A 15,879-nucleotide genomic window follows, 5' to 3' on the forward strand; every position below is an offset into this window, starting at 1 on the left:
GTCCAGAAAGGCTGGGCTCCCTCCAGAATGAAGGCCAACCTCAAGTGAGAATCTCTGCTTAGCAGGACTGCTCAACTGTTGAACAGAAACTCCTGAGAACCAGCCCTCCCTGGGGCATTATCCTGATTCCAGCTGAGTTTGTCTTCCAGTCTCTGAGCCAAAGATCTTAACCTTCAGAAAATATCAGAATCACCCAGAGAACTTGTTTACCATGCATATTCTTAGAGCTCTCCCTCCAGGAGTCTCGTCTAGGTTTTAGATGAGGCCAGGGATTGGTTATATTAAAAACACCCCATGTAATTCTCATCCAGAGTTTGAGACACTGCCCTAAACCAGGGATAGGCAGCCTTTTCCGGAAAGGGCCAGAGAGTAAATACTTTTGGCTTGTGGGCCAGATGCTCTGTCACAACTACTTAACTCTGCTATTGTAGCAGAAAAACAGCCAGACATTAAGCAGAAGAAGGGGTATGGCTGTGTTCCAGTAAAACTTTATTTACAAAGACAGGTGGGGGGGCCGGATTTGACCTGTGAGCCTCTGCTCTCTGCCAGCCCCTATCTCTTCTATATATAACCAGTGAAGACACAGACATGTATATCAAAAAAAGTGATATTTCTTTAATTTAAAATTATGATCTGGAAAGAACCAGTCAGTTGAAGCGATCCAAGCTCCCTCTTTATACCCAGTTGGAACAGACACAATACTGGCTCAGATTGCCAACCCCAGAGAAAAACCAAACCAAGCTGCAAACCCTCAGGAAGTCCCCGAAGCTACCCTGATGAGGCCATCAGGCTCCATGGAGGGAGGGCACCCGGGCTGCCAGGGGCTGCTGCTCTCCAGCCACACTGAGAAGACCTTTCCTTCTGCCACCCAACTCCCTCACCAGCCTGATTCCTCTCCACTGCTCTGTAGCTGGCACTGCACATGTCTGCCGCAGAGAGGATGGTGGTAAAGCAGTCACCTCCCAACCATCTTTGGGGGCATCTTCCCGTAATTGCAACAGTGGAGCCGAGCGATTCTTAACGTGCCCAGAAGGGCAGCACCTTTGTTGTTTAGCTGAGATCTGGAGCCTTGAGTTGTAACCATCGGTCACGTGTGGCCAAGGCCTCGGCAGCAAAATGGCAAACTTGGGAAATGATCGGGAAAGATGCAAGGGTCTTGGTAATTGATGGCGATTCTGAAAATGAAACAGACAAATGCCATCTGGGTAAAGTCCTTACAAATGGGGAGGAAGCATCAAGACAGAACAGGGAACACCACCTCCTTCGGCACTCCAAGGTCGGTCTGCTCTTCCCCGAGCACAGAAGTCCAAGGTCCCACTTCTTAGGTCAGTTTCAACTCTCCCACTGCATACATTCAGGGCCAATCAGGCCTTCAGAGTCACCTAACCAGTCAGTGGGAGTCTCACAAGAACACAAGGCGCTGAATACTGTGAGAAGGGAGTCCAGGGTGTGACGCTGAGCAGGCTGTTTTCTGCACTGAGTTTTGGAAATGCACAGTCAGTAGAGAGGAAAGGAGGCAGGGCGTGGCCAGAGCTGCCCTCGGAAGCCTTCCCAGAGGGGTTCATGGACAGAATAAATACAACTGGCTTGCAGCAAGCCTTCTGGAAGAAGCCAACAGGTCGCCTCAGACCCACTGCCGTGGGGCAGTAAGTAAAATTTACAGCACCCAAAGCCTGATGCTTGACCTGAGTCAAAAGCTGTTCGGACAAACCACCAAAGGGCTGCCCGGGGACGCAGTGGAAGACCAGATGGCGGCCAAGCTGTCCCCACCACACACAGAACTCCTGAGCCCGACGGGCTGCAGCCTGGGTGTCCTGCAGGGGCAGCCCAGGGCACTAACAGGGCCCCTGCTGTGCCCGGGTGCAGTGGGGTTGGGGGGACAGCACGGCACTAACTAGAGTCCCCTGAGAACTGAGGCACAGTGAGAAGGAGAAAAGGGTGGGGTTTCCTCCTCAGGCCCAGCTGTCACTCTGCCTCCCAAGGGGAGGAAGAAGATATTTTTGTGCTACTGCCAGCACCACTGATGTTATCTTACTCCAAAGGATGGCACCTGGGCGGGGGGCGGGTATTTCCGCACAGACCCCCAAGCTGTGAGATGGTCCCCAGTGAGGGCCGACAGATGTCCTAGTCCAAGTCTGGGTCATGTCACAAGCTCTGGCTCATGACAACATGGGTCCCATTACCAGCACCTGACCCCCACCTATCCAATCTTCAGGTTCTTAGCAGGACAGCTCAAGGGGTAGGGGGAAGAGAGTTTGGGTCCCAGGAACCCAACAAATTCTTCTTCCCAGTCTCCTTCATTTCTCAGAAACAGTGGACCCCTAAATGTCTGTCCAACTGGGAGCCGTCCACATGGCCAGGCCTAGACTGAGGCCAACCACACAAGCCACTTACAAGACCACGTGGTGTCATCCATTCACAGCGGAAGGCTGGCTCGACCCCTGCCCTCACTGGATGATGCTGTCTGGCTGCCCATTCTGGGCCACCTGTCCCGGGTCGGAGGCAGTGGTGGGGTTGGGCATGTTGCTCTGCAGGTAGCGGCGGAAATCTTTGATCATGGGCCGGAGGACCTGGATGAGGACACTCAGGGCCGCCTGGGTGCCCTCCATGGCCTGAGCCTGGCGCTCTTGGGCACAGGCCTGCACCTCCTGGGAGCGGCGGATCATCTGTAGCAAGTCATTCTGCTGCTCCAGGTGCTGGGCAATCTCCTTCACGTGCAGGTTGGTGACCCGCTGCTCCTGGATCAGCTTGGCTGAGTTGAGGGCTATGCGGCTCTTGAGCGCCTGCGGCTTGACTGAGGGGTCGGCATGCTGGGCCATCATCTCCACGGGGGCCTCCGCGGGCAGGGGTGGGGGGGCCTCGGCCGTGCAGTACTCTACCACTCCCTCCTCCAGCGTGTGATAGGCAGTCTCTGCGGGGACTGTGGGGAAGAAAGAGCAAAGGCAGTGGCAGGTCACCTTCTAGCAAGAGTGAGGCTGGCCATGTGGGGTGGGGAGGAGGCCATTAAGCCCTCCCCTGGCTTTACAGCCTTTCATATATAAATCTAGAATCTAAGGGGTTTAGAATCTTAATTTACTTAATAACCAAAGGGCCAGCCCCAGATCTGGCAAAAGCAAAGATGCTAATAGTAAGACTAGCAAAAAATGTAGAGCACCTACTATGTGCTAACCCTTTGCACTCATTAGCTCCATGAATCCTCATAATGACACCAAGAGGTAGATACTGTCACATTCATTTTCAGAGAGAAGGAGGTAGACTCAGAAACATGGAATGACTTGCCTAAGGTCAGCTGATTCATCAGGTCCAGGAAGAAATGCAGGTCTCCCCCCAATACCAGAGTCCAATGTGTTCATAATCACCCCACTGAGCTGCTTCTGGCTAATAAAGGCAGGGCCACATGCTCCCCAAAGTGCCCCACTGGTCCAGCCTCCTTCAGTGCTTTCTTGACTTCCATGTCTTTTACGGCCAAGCAGAAAAGGAGGTGGGAGTGGGAAGGCAGTAGCCAAAGTGCCCAATAAATGCCTCCCTGTCTCCTTGACCACCTTGGTCAATGGAATACCTAAAGGTCCTTCCTCTTCCAGAATAGCAACTGATTTAGCCCAGTGTTTGATCCCCTTTCCCACCTCCATATCCTTGAGAAATATGACACTGTGGGGTTATGGCACTCACACTCACACACCCAATGCCCCCAAGCCCCACTGAGAATCACTGATCGAAACAGTTCCCAGCCCATCACAGAGAGCACTTAACAGTCATTGCTGCAAACCTTTATCCGAACTAAAAAGTCCAACCAACCAGTTTCGTTGTCATTCATAGCCGAGAACCTTTGAAGCCATTCTAGCTGGACTGTTTGGGCCTCCAAGCATGTGGAAAAGGTCAGTCTTCTCCACCCTTTAATGTCAACATCCACTGTGTGCCCCCAACCCCACCAGGAAGCCCCCTTTCTCTTCTGAGTCCTTAGGTTCTCCCAACTGACAGGGCAGTTATTCATATATTCGTCTTATCTGTCCTACTAGAATATAACCGGCCTATCTCTTAAACACCTTGGCAATCCCAGTGCCGAGCCCAGGGTTTGGCACAGAATTGCCCTAATGGTTGATGAGCGAACAGAAGGGTAGATTAACACCTGGAACCATGAGGTTCCTCAGCAGTGCCTGATGAATGTTCACCACACTGAAAACCAGAATGTCTTTGTCCAGAATCGATGTCCACCTACCTATTCATTCAACAAACATGTCCTGACTGCCTACTAGGTGCTAGGCCCTGTGTTAAGTCCTGTGGAGATATAAACATGGTCTCTGTCTTCAAGGACCACAAAGTTCAGTCATGGACATGAATGGTGGCAAAACAGTGGAGAGCAAGCCAGCCCGCCAGAAGTCCAGACTGCGTGCTGAGGAAGTCCCAGAGAGAACAGGATCACTTCTGTCTGGGGATCTCTTGGAAGGCCTCATGGTCTTCCAAGACTCCCATCTGACCTTTGACCCTTGGCAGCCAACCTTCCCTGGGCTGCCCCAGCTCTTGCTGGCCCTTCCCATTTAGGCACGCCAGACTGGGTGGGAGAGGTCACTCACTCTGTGTCAGGGTGACCGTGGCTGCGGCTGCAGTAGCCGTGGGTCCAAGGGCCACGGGGTGGATCTCTGTGGTACTGGGCAGGCTGATGATGGTGGCCTCACCCAGCAGGTTGCAGATGCGCTGTTGCATGGGGGTGAGCAGTACGGGGGCTACAGCTGGGCCACCAGCGCCACTGCCACCACCTGTCCCAGGCCCACCAGCTCCGTCTTCCTCAGTGGGCCCTGGGGCCTCGCCACCCTCCACAGCCGCCCGGACCTGGGCAACCTTGCGACGGACCTCGGTCTTGAGGTCAGACCACTTCTTCTTGACCTCAGGCAGCTCCCTGCGGCAGGTGGCCACGGCATTGACCCTTCTCAGGATGCCATGCCATGCCGCACTCTTGGCAGCCAGAGGGACCCCAGCGTTGAAGTGGTTCACCAGCAGGTGCTTCTTCAGTTCCAACTCCTCCACGATGATCTCCACCTCTCGCTCAGAAAAGTTCATCTTCCTTTTCTTGGCTGGGACGGCCATGGCCTCTCCCCACCTTGCTTTTTAAAGAAACTATAATTCCCTAACTGCCCCAATTCCCCTTCTCGCCTTCCTCAGCCTTGCTCCTCACCCACCCCCCCCCCCACAGGGGATAGGCCGGCCTTGTCCAAGGCCAAGTACCAGGCCTTTGGTAACCCCCCTTGCTACGCAAAGTGCGTAGGGCCCAGCCCCGACCGGCCCAGCTGCTGCCAGCCAGCTGCGTAATGGCTTCCTGAATCTGCCTCTTCCGCCGGGATGTGCGGAGATCCGCCCACTTCCCCTCTTCCCGCCTCCCAGCCCTTCTCCAGGGGGACCCGCCCTCCCAGTTGGTCGCGGCTCAGATATCACGTCGATCACTGGTTCTTTCGATCTGTCGCTCAGCTAAAGAGCATGCCTACTTACTGGAATTGGCCTGATCATTGGTCTAAAGGTGTGTCTGTCGCTACAGAGCGCTCCACCCAACCTAGCCTTTACTCACTTCCATTGGAAAGTCGTCCTGTCGTTCAATCATCAGTATTACGACTTTTACGCCGTTAAATTCAGCTATTTTATTGGTGGTTTTAGAGAGTTAGATTACCAAAACCCGGCTTCCTGAGGATTCCTAGTGCTTTCGGTCTTGAGCCGTTAGCCATTTAATTTTCAGTTCCACCCAATGGCGCAAACTCTGCCTTGCAACCGCAGCTCACAGTTGCTCCTCACGCAAATCCTACTTCCCACCGGAGATTGCGATCTCTCCTTACACGACGGCCCCTCCCATCCTTACGATTTCGCCGTCTAAACAGCGTTTCTCAATGGAAATAGGACGCGGGGCCTTCCGCCTGCCAATCACATGACTTCTGCCTATCGCACCGTAATTTCCTCTCTCCGGCCCGGCTCAGCCAATCCCCGCCTCCCTCAGTTTGAATGGCCGCAGGCTGAGCCGGGATCGCCCCGCCCTCTCCATTGATTCGGGTAGTTAAGGGCTGCGTGGGCAGTCCTCGGTGGAAGGTTCCGCCCCTCCGGGTGGCTCTCCGGGTCTGTGACTGGTCGGCGTCGTGCCTGGGGGCGCGGCCATCCAGGCGGCGCGCGGCGGGGCGGGGCTCCCGGAAGCTGACCGTCCCGCCAGCTTGCCGGCACCTCGGAGCCCGCGCTAGTGGACTGAGGACACCGGCGTGTCTTCCGTGCTCTCCCCGCCGGCCCGTCACCCCTGCTTCACGCCCGATGGTGAGCAGTGTGTTGTGCCGCTGCGTGGCTTCCCCGCCGCCGGACGCCGCCGCCACCGCCTCGTCGTCCGCCTCATCGCCGGCGTCCGTGGACCCTTGCGGCGGCGCCGTCTGCGGGGGCCCGGACCACCGGCTGCGCCTTTGGAGCCTTTTCCAGACTCTCGACGTCAACCGCGACGGCGGCCTATGTGTCAACGACCTGGCCGTGGGACTTCGGCGCCTGGGACTGCACCGCACAGAGGGCGAGCTCCAGGTGGGCAACACGTACCGTCCGCATGGGCGGGGAGGGGACCCCTTCGCGCCCCCGCACCTCCGGGAGGTCCAGGTGACAGGCCTGGTCTGCACGACCGGCTTCTTTGGCAGTACCTTGGAGCTTGGCAGGCTTGGTGGACGGCCTCTCGGACTGGCTGGGACCTCCTGAGTGACAGACGGACACCCCATTTATGCCCTGTGGGGAGTAGAGCTCCTTCTTGGCCTCTGTGGGCGCTTGGACCAGGGGGAAAGGCTCTCCCTGGGTACAGGTGGGCACCTTCTGGGCATTCTGATGATAGAAAAGCCCCTTTTTGATGGGGCTTTCCCCAAAGTAGAAGGCCAAGTCTCAAGAGTCCGGCTTATGTCACCTTCTGACCTCAGGACTAAGCTTTGATGCTCCCCTCTACCCATCATTAATGGTTTCATCCATCCTCCTCCAGGAGCACCCCTCCCTCCCCTCTCGTTTCCATGCCAGTGGTGGGCCCTGATCTGGTTCCTCTCAGAAGCATGTGGGAGTTGGAAGAAATGGGAACTGAGGTTTCAGGCAGATCATGACATGTGGGTGGTGAGAACTGACAGTTCTCATGGGTTAGACTCATCCCCATTGACATGCCTATCCAGAAAATGGGATCGTGATCTCTTACAGGGTTGCAGATTAGAATGAAAGAATCTAGGGGAAAATTCTTCGTAAAAGTGAAAGTGTGGCCCACCTAGGAGGGGATTTTGTTCCCCTTGTCCTGGAGTGGGCACCTGGCCAAGGGAGAAGAGGGGACAAAGATATGCTGTCCTTTGTGTATAAAAACCTCAAGCAGAGGCTGTTTCTTCCCTTTCTGTCTCTCATGGTATGTTTTCCTATCTGACTTTGTAGCTGTAGCTGACCTTTTCCAAGTATTTTATTTATTGTGGCTTAGCCTGATTTATAACCTGGAGGAAGACTACTGAGTATTTTAAGTAAATTGTTTCTCTTCTAAGTTAGTTCCTTTGGTCCGTTTGTACATACCACAATTACAGAATCTCATAGCTAAGTGTGAAAAAAATTTTTGGTAAAACGGCAGTGAGTTAAACCAATTAGTTTGTTGGGTAGGTGTACATAAAATTTTTAACTCATGTCCAGAATATCTTGGATCAACATCCAAGCTATTTAACCTACTTAGGATAAGCCTAGGAAGACCAAGGTTAACACTGGGCAAGGTAGAATCATTGGGTTAAGTCCAACAGGCTTAGAGACAAGTTTTTTTTTAAATCTTTTCAAGTGAGTTTTACACAAAATGGTGTTGTGAGCTGGATATTTTCCAATCCATAACTGATGAATAAGTCACTTGGAAAGATAGGATGGCTAAACTCAGAGGGTCTGTGTCTTATGGGCTTAGGGAGGTGTGGGCCTAGGAGAGCCTTTCTGCTTTTATGAACCTACCCACCTGGCATATGCCACCAGGCGTATCGAGGGCTCTTGGCTACGGGACTGTATTCAGTGTTTATACCATGCTTTGTGCCTCACCTGGAGTCACAGTGTTTTTTCAGTTCATGGCACATCTGATATTGATCCTAATCCATTTTTTTGGCAGTAAATTTCTAAGGGCAAATAAGGAGAAAGTGATCATTTTTCTTTCCAGTATTGAAAGGAAACCTTTTAGATTAACCAAAGGGAGCCTAGCCCGTCAGGGTCACATTAGCTCTAAAATCTTTAACTCTGTGACTAAGTTCTATCATCTGAAACAATTCTTTTTTATCCTTTCGGTGTATGGCTTTAGTATGGACTACTTCTACTTTCAGCTTATGAATGTGAAATTATACGGCTTTGAGAGATTGGGAATGATCCATTTTATTTGTTTATTACCTGTGGTGGAGCACAGGCTAGTCTGTGGCGAATGGTTTAAGTATTAGAGAGAGAACCGGCCTTTTTGTGAATAGCTGGGCAACAGGAAGACACCCTGCCTCACGAACCCCATACCACTTCCTGTTGCCATAGTATCAGTATTAGCTACATGCAGAAAAAGTAGTGCTGCAGTCTTGCAGAAGTAGCAAAGGCAAAAGAGAATTTGGGGGCCCTTCAGTTCAAAATGGGTTATCTGCCATGGGAATAGGCATTGAAAAACACAACATCAAACTTCGGTAGCTGCTTCATGTAACCCACAGGACCAGTCTGAGGAGCTAGGGTTTGCACAGGAATCAGCTGTGAGGGCTTATCAGTGGGTGATGGGTGAACCAAGGCCTTGTGACTACACAAAGCCTCTCACCAGCTAACCACCACTGGGTCAAGTTTTCTTTAGAAAAGAACCAGCAATTTTTGGCATCTGCCTTTGTTTCAGAAGAAATTGGGACAGTCGAGAAAAATTTACTTAAAATGGCAGTGGGCAGAGAAACCAATGGCAGCCAGCCAGAGAAATTTTCTTTGTAAAGGGCATGTGAGCAAGAAGCCTGTCCTGGGACAAAAGAAGGGAAGAGTTTATTAAAGACAGAAAAAAGATGATGACAACAGTAGCAACTTTAGGAGATGAGACTTCAGCTAGAGCTAATTATAGCATTGCCTATTTAAGGCATTTTCATGTGACCAAACAAAATCTCCGTCTGAAAACAAATTTAAAACATAGGTTAGAACTCAGGCAGCCAATTAGGGAAAGAACACAAGCTGTGTTACATGTCAGCAGTTGTTCCTTCAGCTGAGGCTTGTGGGGCTCTCCTAAGGGGCTGGTGTTTGATGCAGGTGAGGATTCTAGAAGATGGAGGGGTTGAGGTTGCATATGCGCCATCTAGTTTGAGCCTCACAAACTGGGCTTTGGGGAGAACTTGAGGAGCAATCCTTTTAGAACCACATCAGTTATTCCCAAAATAGGTTTCAGGATTATCCAGAGATTATCCTGTCAAAAATGAGAATCTGCCCTGCCCTACTTCTCTCCTTGACGAGAGCAGTGTATAGGAGGCAGTCTCTGTTGACCTGAAATAATCGAATGGAAGGTCATTAATATCAAGTTGGTATTGCTTAATCAGAGAGTACTGTTGAACTCTATACCTTTTCAGTGTTTGGCCATTTGTGGGGCAGGTATTTGCATAAGTAGCTGGACTTAGGTAAGACAGTCTACAGAAAAAGAGCCTTTTCCGTAGAAAAGGGGCAGGCGTAATTTGGTATAATAGAATGACACATTAGAAAAAGAAAAATGCTCTTTGCAGACTGGATGGAGTTCACATATTAAACTGATTGTGTTGTATTGTAAAATTCCTGGCTTGGAGGAATTATCATCAAGTCAACTAGAGGATATTTTAAAAAATTTGTTGATATCTGGACTTCCCTGGTGGTCCAGTGGGTAAGACTCCACACTCCCAATGCAGGGGGCCCGGGTTCGATCCCTGGTTAGGGAACTAGATCCTGCACGCATGCCGCAACTGAAAGATCCCGCATACTGCAACTAAGAAGTCTGCATGCCACAACTAAGAATCCCGCATGCCGCAACGAGGATCCCGCGTGCTGCAACTAAGACCCGGCGCAACCAAAATAACTAATAAATAAATATTTTTTAAAAAATTAGTTGATATCTGGAAAGGTGGAGCCAAGTACCCTGATCCTAAGACTGAGTAATAAATAAGAATATACCAGAGTGGGCCTGGTCTGGACCTTCAGTGGATGAATTCCTTTGATGTTCAAAGAGCCATCAATTGTTGAAGCCGCACAGAAACCACGGGGGAATGAGAAGAACAGATATTTTGCTGGTATTCATTTCTAGTCCAGCTGAGTACACAGCCGCGGGATGAGTTCAGTGAACAAAACTGTACTCAGAGAGGACTAGTCTCATTAAACTAAATCTGAGCAGACTTTTCATTTGTTAACCATTTCTTCTACCAGTGTGAATTTGGCAGAACCGAAGAATTTAGTCTCGGACGGGTCACTGACCATCATAGGCCAGCCTCCCACCCAGTGTGGGAGGCATTCTTCCTGTGGCATCCTTCACAGAGGGTCGCCCAGCCCATTCCTTTGTGGACCTAGTCGGGGCCCTTGTGAGTTCTTTCTTAGATCAGACTGAAGTCCGTCTGCTTGCATCTGCTACCCATTTGCCCCAAGGGTACCTTCAGGAACAGCCCAGAAACGTGATCCAAGGGTCCTTGAGAACAGCTGTCTTATCTGAAAACAGCTATCCTCCTGTGATCTCTGCTGCTGCCAAAGCAGTAGATTTCACCATGCACTTCTTCCATGGTATGCTATCCACACTCCATGGTCCCTTCCCTGAGGCAGTGTGCCCTGGAGTTAAGACTACAGATTTTCCCTGGGAACATTACACGAAGTGAAGGAAGCCAGTCACAAAAGACCGTATATATTACATGATCCATTTTCTATGAAAGTTCAGAATAGGGAAAGCTGTAGAGACAGAAAGTAGATTAATGGTTGCCTTGGCCTGGGAGCAGAGGGGAACGGAGACCTAGGAAGGGGATAACTAATAATTGGTCTGAGGTTTCTTTTTTTGGGGGCGGGTTCTTTTTTTTTTTTAATTTATTTATTTTATTTATTTATTTTCGGCCGTGTTGGGTCTTCGTTACTGCGTGCGGGCTTTCTCTAGTTGCGGTGAGCGGGGGGCTGCCCTTCATTGCGGTGCGTGGGCTTCTCATCGTGGTGGCTTCTCTTGTTGCGGAGCACAGGCTCTAGGCACGCGGGCTTCAGTAGTTGTGGCGCACAGGCTTAGTTGCTCCGCGGCATGTGGGATCTTCCCAGACCAGGGCTCGAACCCGTGTCCCCTGCATTGGCAGGCGGATTCTTAACCACTGTGCCACCAGGGAAGCCCAAGGGTTCTTTCTGAGGTGATGAAAATGGTCTAAAATTGACCATGGTAGTGGTTGCACGTATCTATGAATATACTAAAAGCCATCAAATTGTACACTCAAATGGGTGATTTGTATGGTATGCAAGTTATATCTCAGTAAGACTTCTTTAAATAACCCAGTACAGGCTTTGTGGTATAAACCTGGGTTCAAGTATTGTCTGTGCTGCTTGCGAGCTGTGTGACCTTGAGCAAGTTACCCAACCTCTCCAAGTCTTATCAGCCTCCTTATCCTGGTGGTAGGAATACCTACTTCAGTGGGTTTTTGTGGGATTGAATTAGAAGAAGTACATAAAGAACCTGGGACACGGTTCAATACAAAGTGACTTTTTCCCCCATCGAGTCTGAAAATAAGATGCCCACAGTTGGTCATATCCTCTACATTTTTTTCTTAGGTTGCTAAGGTGAAAAGTGGACTAGAAAGAAGGAGAAGTTCTGGGGGATGTGGGTAATAAAGGGTGTGTCAGTAATAAACGGTGTGTAGCACCCAGGGAGAGCACAGTCTCCTGTCAGCTGACAGGGCTGCGGAAAGCCTGGGCCCTATAGCTTTTAGGAAGATTAAAACAGAAAAAAAAAAAGAAAAGAAAAGGAAACCCCAGTGGCAGGAGATTTCTAAGAAGTGGTCATGTCACTCTACACCCAATGATGTCTTTGGCCCAAATGTTTCCCTGGATGGAAATGGGCCCCCTTGAGCACTGCTCTTGTCAGCCTGTTGCCCGTTTCATGAGCCATAGATGGTCTTTTCTCAAATATGGAGTTCACTTTGAGGTTGTGAAAATGGAAGCTTCAAGTAGAGCTTAATTAAAACCTTTGGAGATTATGTCACTCACCTCGTTAGTGTGTAGAAGTGGGCCTGAGGCTGGTTGAAAGCAAAGGCAGTGGCAGAACCCAGGATTTGGACTCTGCCCAATTTAGCTCAACGTACACTGCCTCCTTCCTTCCGTGGCTGGAGGTACTTAACTAATCCTTAAAAGTTTGAGGCCTGGGCTTCCCTGGTGGCGCAGTGGTTAAGAGTCCGCCTGCCAATGCAGGGGACACGGATTCGATCACTGGCCCGGGAAGATCCCGCATGCCGTGGAACAACTAAGCCCGTGCGCCACAACTACTGAAGCCTGCGTGCTGCACAACAAGAGAAGCCACGACAATGAGAAGTCCGTGCACTTCAATGAAGAGTAGCCCCTGCTCACCGCAAAAAAAAGAAAAGGCCGCGCACAGCAACGAAGCCCCAACACAGCCAAAAAAAATAAAAAATAAAAGTAAATAATAATAATAATATAAAAACTTTGAGACCTTTATTTTCACAGTTTGTGACAAGGAAGTATCTGTGCCATGACACCAGCTGAGCGTTTTAAGACCCCCGATGGTGCTCAGGAAACAGGGCCTGAAATGATAGGTATGCTCTGGGCTATAAAAGACTCAACACAATACCTAAAAAAAGAATTTGTTGTCTTAAAGTGCGCCTTCCTTTAAAATAAATGAATAACAAAGGTAGGACAGAAGGAGCTTCTTATCTGCTTTAAACTCTTGGCCAGGAAGCTTGAAAAGGAGGTGAGTCATGGCTTATTTTCCCAGGGTCCAGGGGAAACTGGAGCCGGTGGCTGTCCCTGTTTCTGCTGCTGCTTTGTGAAGCTTTCCACATTCCATCTACCCCTGGCCTCGTGCCTCCTTTCCTCCAGCCCTCCCTCCTCCTGGGCTGGAGTCTGATGTGACTCTTCTTACCAAACACAGGGAAAACCACCTCCATTGTGTGAGAAAACTCGCAAAAAATAAAAAATAAAAAAAAATTTGAAATGCCAGTGATGGAAAAAAAGGGGGGAAAAAGGGCAGAGAATGGTTTTAGATCACCCAGAATAAGCACAAAGTGTTGAATCCTTGTCTTTGGTATGACACAGTTGAAGAGTCCTGTTGGTTAAAACCAACCCGCTACTGTGCCCACCTTCACCATCCTGTTGGCCTTTCCCCACCGTTGCTTCTGGTTAAATGACTTGTCCAGGGTCTTACAGAAGCAGTACAGGGAGAGATTACATTCTTTTAAAAGCCTTTAGTGATGCATTTATGGACGTGGTTAACTTTTTTCCTTTTTTCCTTTATGTCTTGGATGTATTTTTTTTTGCTAGAGTCTCTTCTTTAACCTATATAAGCAGTAAAAATAGGATCTAGTAAATAGTTCTACAGCTAAAAAAATGCCTTTTCTGAATTGTTTCTAAGTGCTGACGATATAAACCAGTCATTCTTACACGGAATTCTCCCAGCTGCCCTTCACACCCTGAGCAGCTCTGATGTATATTTGCTGAAGGCAGCTGTCCATCCGGTGGGCTTCATGCCTGTGTCTGGGCTCTTCTCTCAGAGGTCCTCCCCCAGGACAGAGTAAGCAGCTGGTGACAGCTCCATTCTCACTCATTCAGATGATCTCAGTTTTAGAGTGCGATCCTGAAATCAGCTTTAAGAAACCACAAACATTTAGTGTTGCTTTAATAATAAATCTGCTAGTTTGCCTTTTCACGTGGAAGCAGAGAAAGAGCGAATAAGGAAAGCGTGGCTGCCACAAGTAGGCTGAACATGTACCAGTGGTTTGGCTCCCACTGGTCAATTTTGGGTTGGTTGGGAAATTCTGATCATTTAAGGTGATTGGGTGTTTACATGCCGGCCTCGATACCATATTCTCCCCCTGCCCCCCTTGGCATCTATCTAATCTGAAAGGAGAATCAGGCTCCTATAAGAGCAGAAAAAGAAGAGAAATTATGCTGTGTTTCTAGCGGTCTCTTGTTTCTACAGATCTTTAATTTACGTGCTACATCTCAAAATCCTATACTTAAAATCAGGTTAATTTTGTACACCCCTAACTTTCTTTTATTTTTTAAAAATTTATTTATTTAATTTATTTATTATTTTTGGCTGCCTTTGGTCTTCGTTGCTGCACGCGGGCTTTCTCTAGCTGTGGCGAGTGGGGGCTACTCTTCGTTGCGGTGCGTGGGCTTCTCATTGCAGTGGCTTCTCTTGTTGCAGAGCACGGGCTTTAGGCGCACGGACTTCAGTAGTTGTGGCACACAGGCTTCAGTAGTTGTGGCTCGTGGGCTCTAGAGCACAGGCTCAGTGGCTGTGGCGCACAGGCTTAGTTGCTCCGCGGCATGTGGGATCTTCCCAGGCCAGGACTCGAACCTCTGTTCCCTGCATTGGCAGGCGGATTCTTAACCCCTGCGCCACCAGGGAAGCCCCTAACTTTCTTTTAGAGAAAAGAAAAAGACATCTTTGTTAGCGGGCATTGACCTTGAACTTGGGACCTCAATGGAGACTGGCTTTTCACCAGGAATAAATAAGCGTCCAAGAGACTGTTTTCTCTGTGGGGCACTTCTCTTTTCCACAGTCACAGGAGTCCCCTTCAGGGAGTTTTGGCCAAAGCTAGATTTTCTGGGTTTACTTCCTAAAATGGAAATAGATTAGGGGATTTCACCTTTTTCATTACTGCAGTTTTGTCGTCTTCAGTGCCAAATGAGGCTGGTGCCTGGCTCCTCTTCATTGTCTAATTGTGGGCTGAGTCGAGGGCACGAGGCTGTTTAATAGTCCTGCCTGACATCCTGAAACCCCTGCTGCCATGGGACGGCACAGGACAGCACCCAGGATCAAAGTGTTTAAATTCTCCAGTTGACTCATTTCAGAGAAGGATAGTCAGCTGCCACAGTGGTGCCTTTGAAATAACAAATTGTTACTACCAACGTATAAAGAGATCCTTCAAACTCTTTTGCTCCTGTACCATCCGAAAGGATTTTATTTTTTTCTTTCATTCTTTTTTTTTTTCTTAAATATTTATTTATTTATTTATTTGGCTGCTTCGGGTGTTCATTGCGGCACACAGGATCTTTGTTGCGGCGTGTGGGCTTAGTTGCCCCACGGCATGTGGGATCTTAGTTCCCCGACCAGGGATTGGACACATGTCCCCTGCGTTGGAAGGCAGTTTCTCAACCACTGAACCATCAGGGAAGTCCCCGAAAAGGATTTTAAAAAACAGTGTACCCCGTTGCACGTTAAGTTGACATCTAAAAATTTTTGTCATAAGTTTAATAGCTTCAGAGGATATAATTTCTGGCATACTGTGTATCTGCCTTAAATGTTTTAGTTTGATGGTTTTGGTTTTGATCAAAACCTTAGAGTTTTGCAGATTTGACTCATGCAATTTATGGAAAATGCCTTCCATATAACCTATTGGCCAAGGCAGTCTTCATTTTCAAATCAAATCCATTTGGCTCTCTGTCAAATAAAATCTGACTTCATTTTTCAGTTAAAAAAGAAAGTCTTAGTGGTCTTCCCTTTGACAACATCTCTTCTGAATGCTAATTGTAATTCTAAGATAGATAGATGGGTAGTAGGTAGTGAAACTTGTAAACAACGGACATGGGGAGAGCTCTCTGCCCTGTTATAAGATGCCCTCGGGAATCTCCAGTTGTCCTTCTGTGTGATGTCCCAGGGGCTTTTATACCCTGGGCAATTCATCAGGATAATTTGGAATGGGTTCCCGCCGGGGGTTCATTCCATTAGAATTTGTT

General features: G+C 49.2%; 2 protein-coding genes across 3 annotated transcripts in view; one reads left to right on the forward strand and one right to left on the reverse strand.

Annotated features, from left to right (window-relative positions):
- Positions 1 to 595: 595 nt before the first annotated feature.
- NAIF1 (nuclear apoptosis inducing factor 1) lies at positions 596 to 5,135 on the reverse strand. Of its 2 annotated transcripts, XR_009503897.1 has the most exons (3): positions 4,572 to 5,135; positions 2,395 to 2,920; positions 596 to 1,175 (listed from the first exon to the last, which is right to left on the reverse strand). XR_009503897.1 is itself a non-coding variant. In XM_059926583.1 (2 exons), the coding sequence occupies exons 1-2, from the start codon at positions 5,080 to 5,082 to the stop codon at positions 2,448 to 2,450; spliced, it is 984 nt and encodes a 327-aa protein (XP_059782566.1). In that variant the 5' UTR covers positions 5,083 to 5,135; the 3' UTR covers positions 596 to 2,447. The 2 variants fall into 2 exon arrangements, 1 of the variants encoding a protein (XP_059782566.1); XM_059926583.1 differs by having other exon boundaries at positions 596 to 2,920.
- Positions 5,136 to 6,188: 1,053 nt separating this feature from the next.
- Positions 6,189 to 15,879, forward strand: part of SLC25A25 (solute carrier family 25 member 25) — a 33,982-nt gene continuing 24,291 nt past the window's right edge. The window contains exon 1 of the mRNA XM_059925713.1: positions 6,189 to 6,534. Within this exon, the coding sequence (XP_059781696.1) occupies positions 6,280 to 6,534 (255 nt within the window). The 5' untranslated portion in view covers positions 6,189 to 6,279. The remainder of the gene's footprint in view (positions 6,535 to 15,879) is intronic.

Source organism: Balaenoptera ricei, chromosome 6, assembly GCF_028023285.1.
Source record: "Balaenoptera ricei isolate mBalRic1 chromosome 6, mBalRic1.hap2, whole genome shotgun sequence".
In the NCBI taxonomy this organism is placed as follows: Eukaryota; Metazoa; Chordata; class Mammalia; order Artiodactyla; family Balaenopteridae; genus Balaenoptera; species Balaenoptera ricei.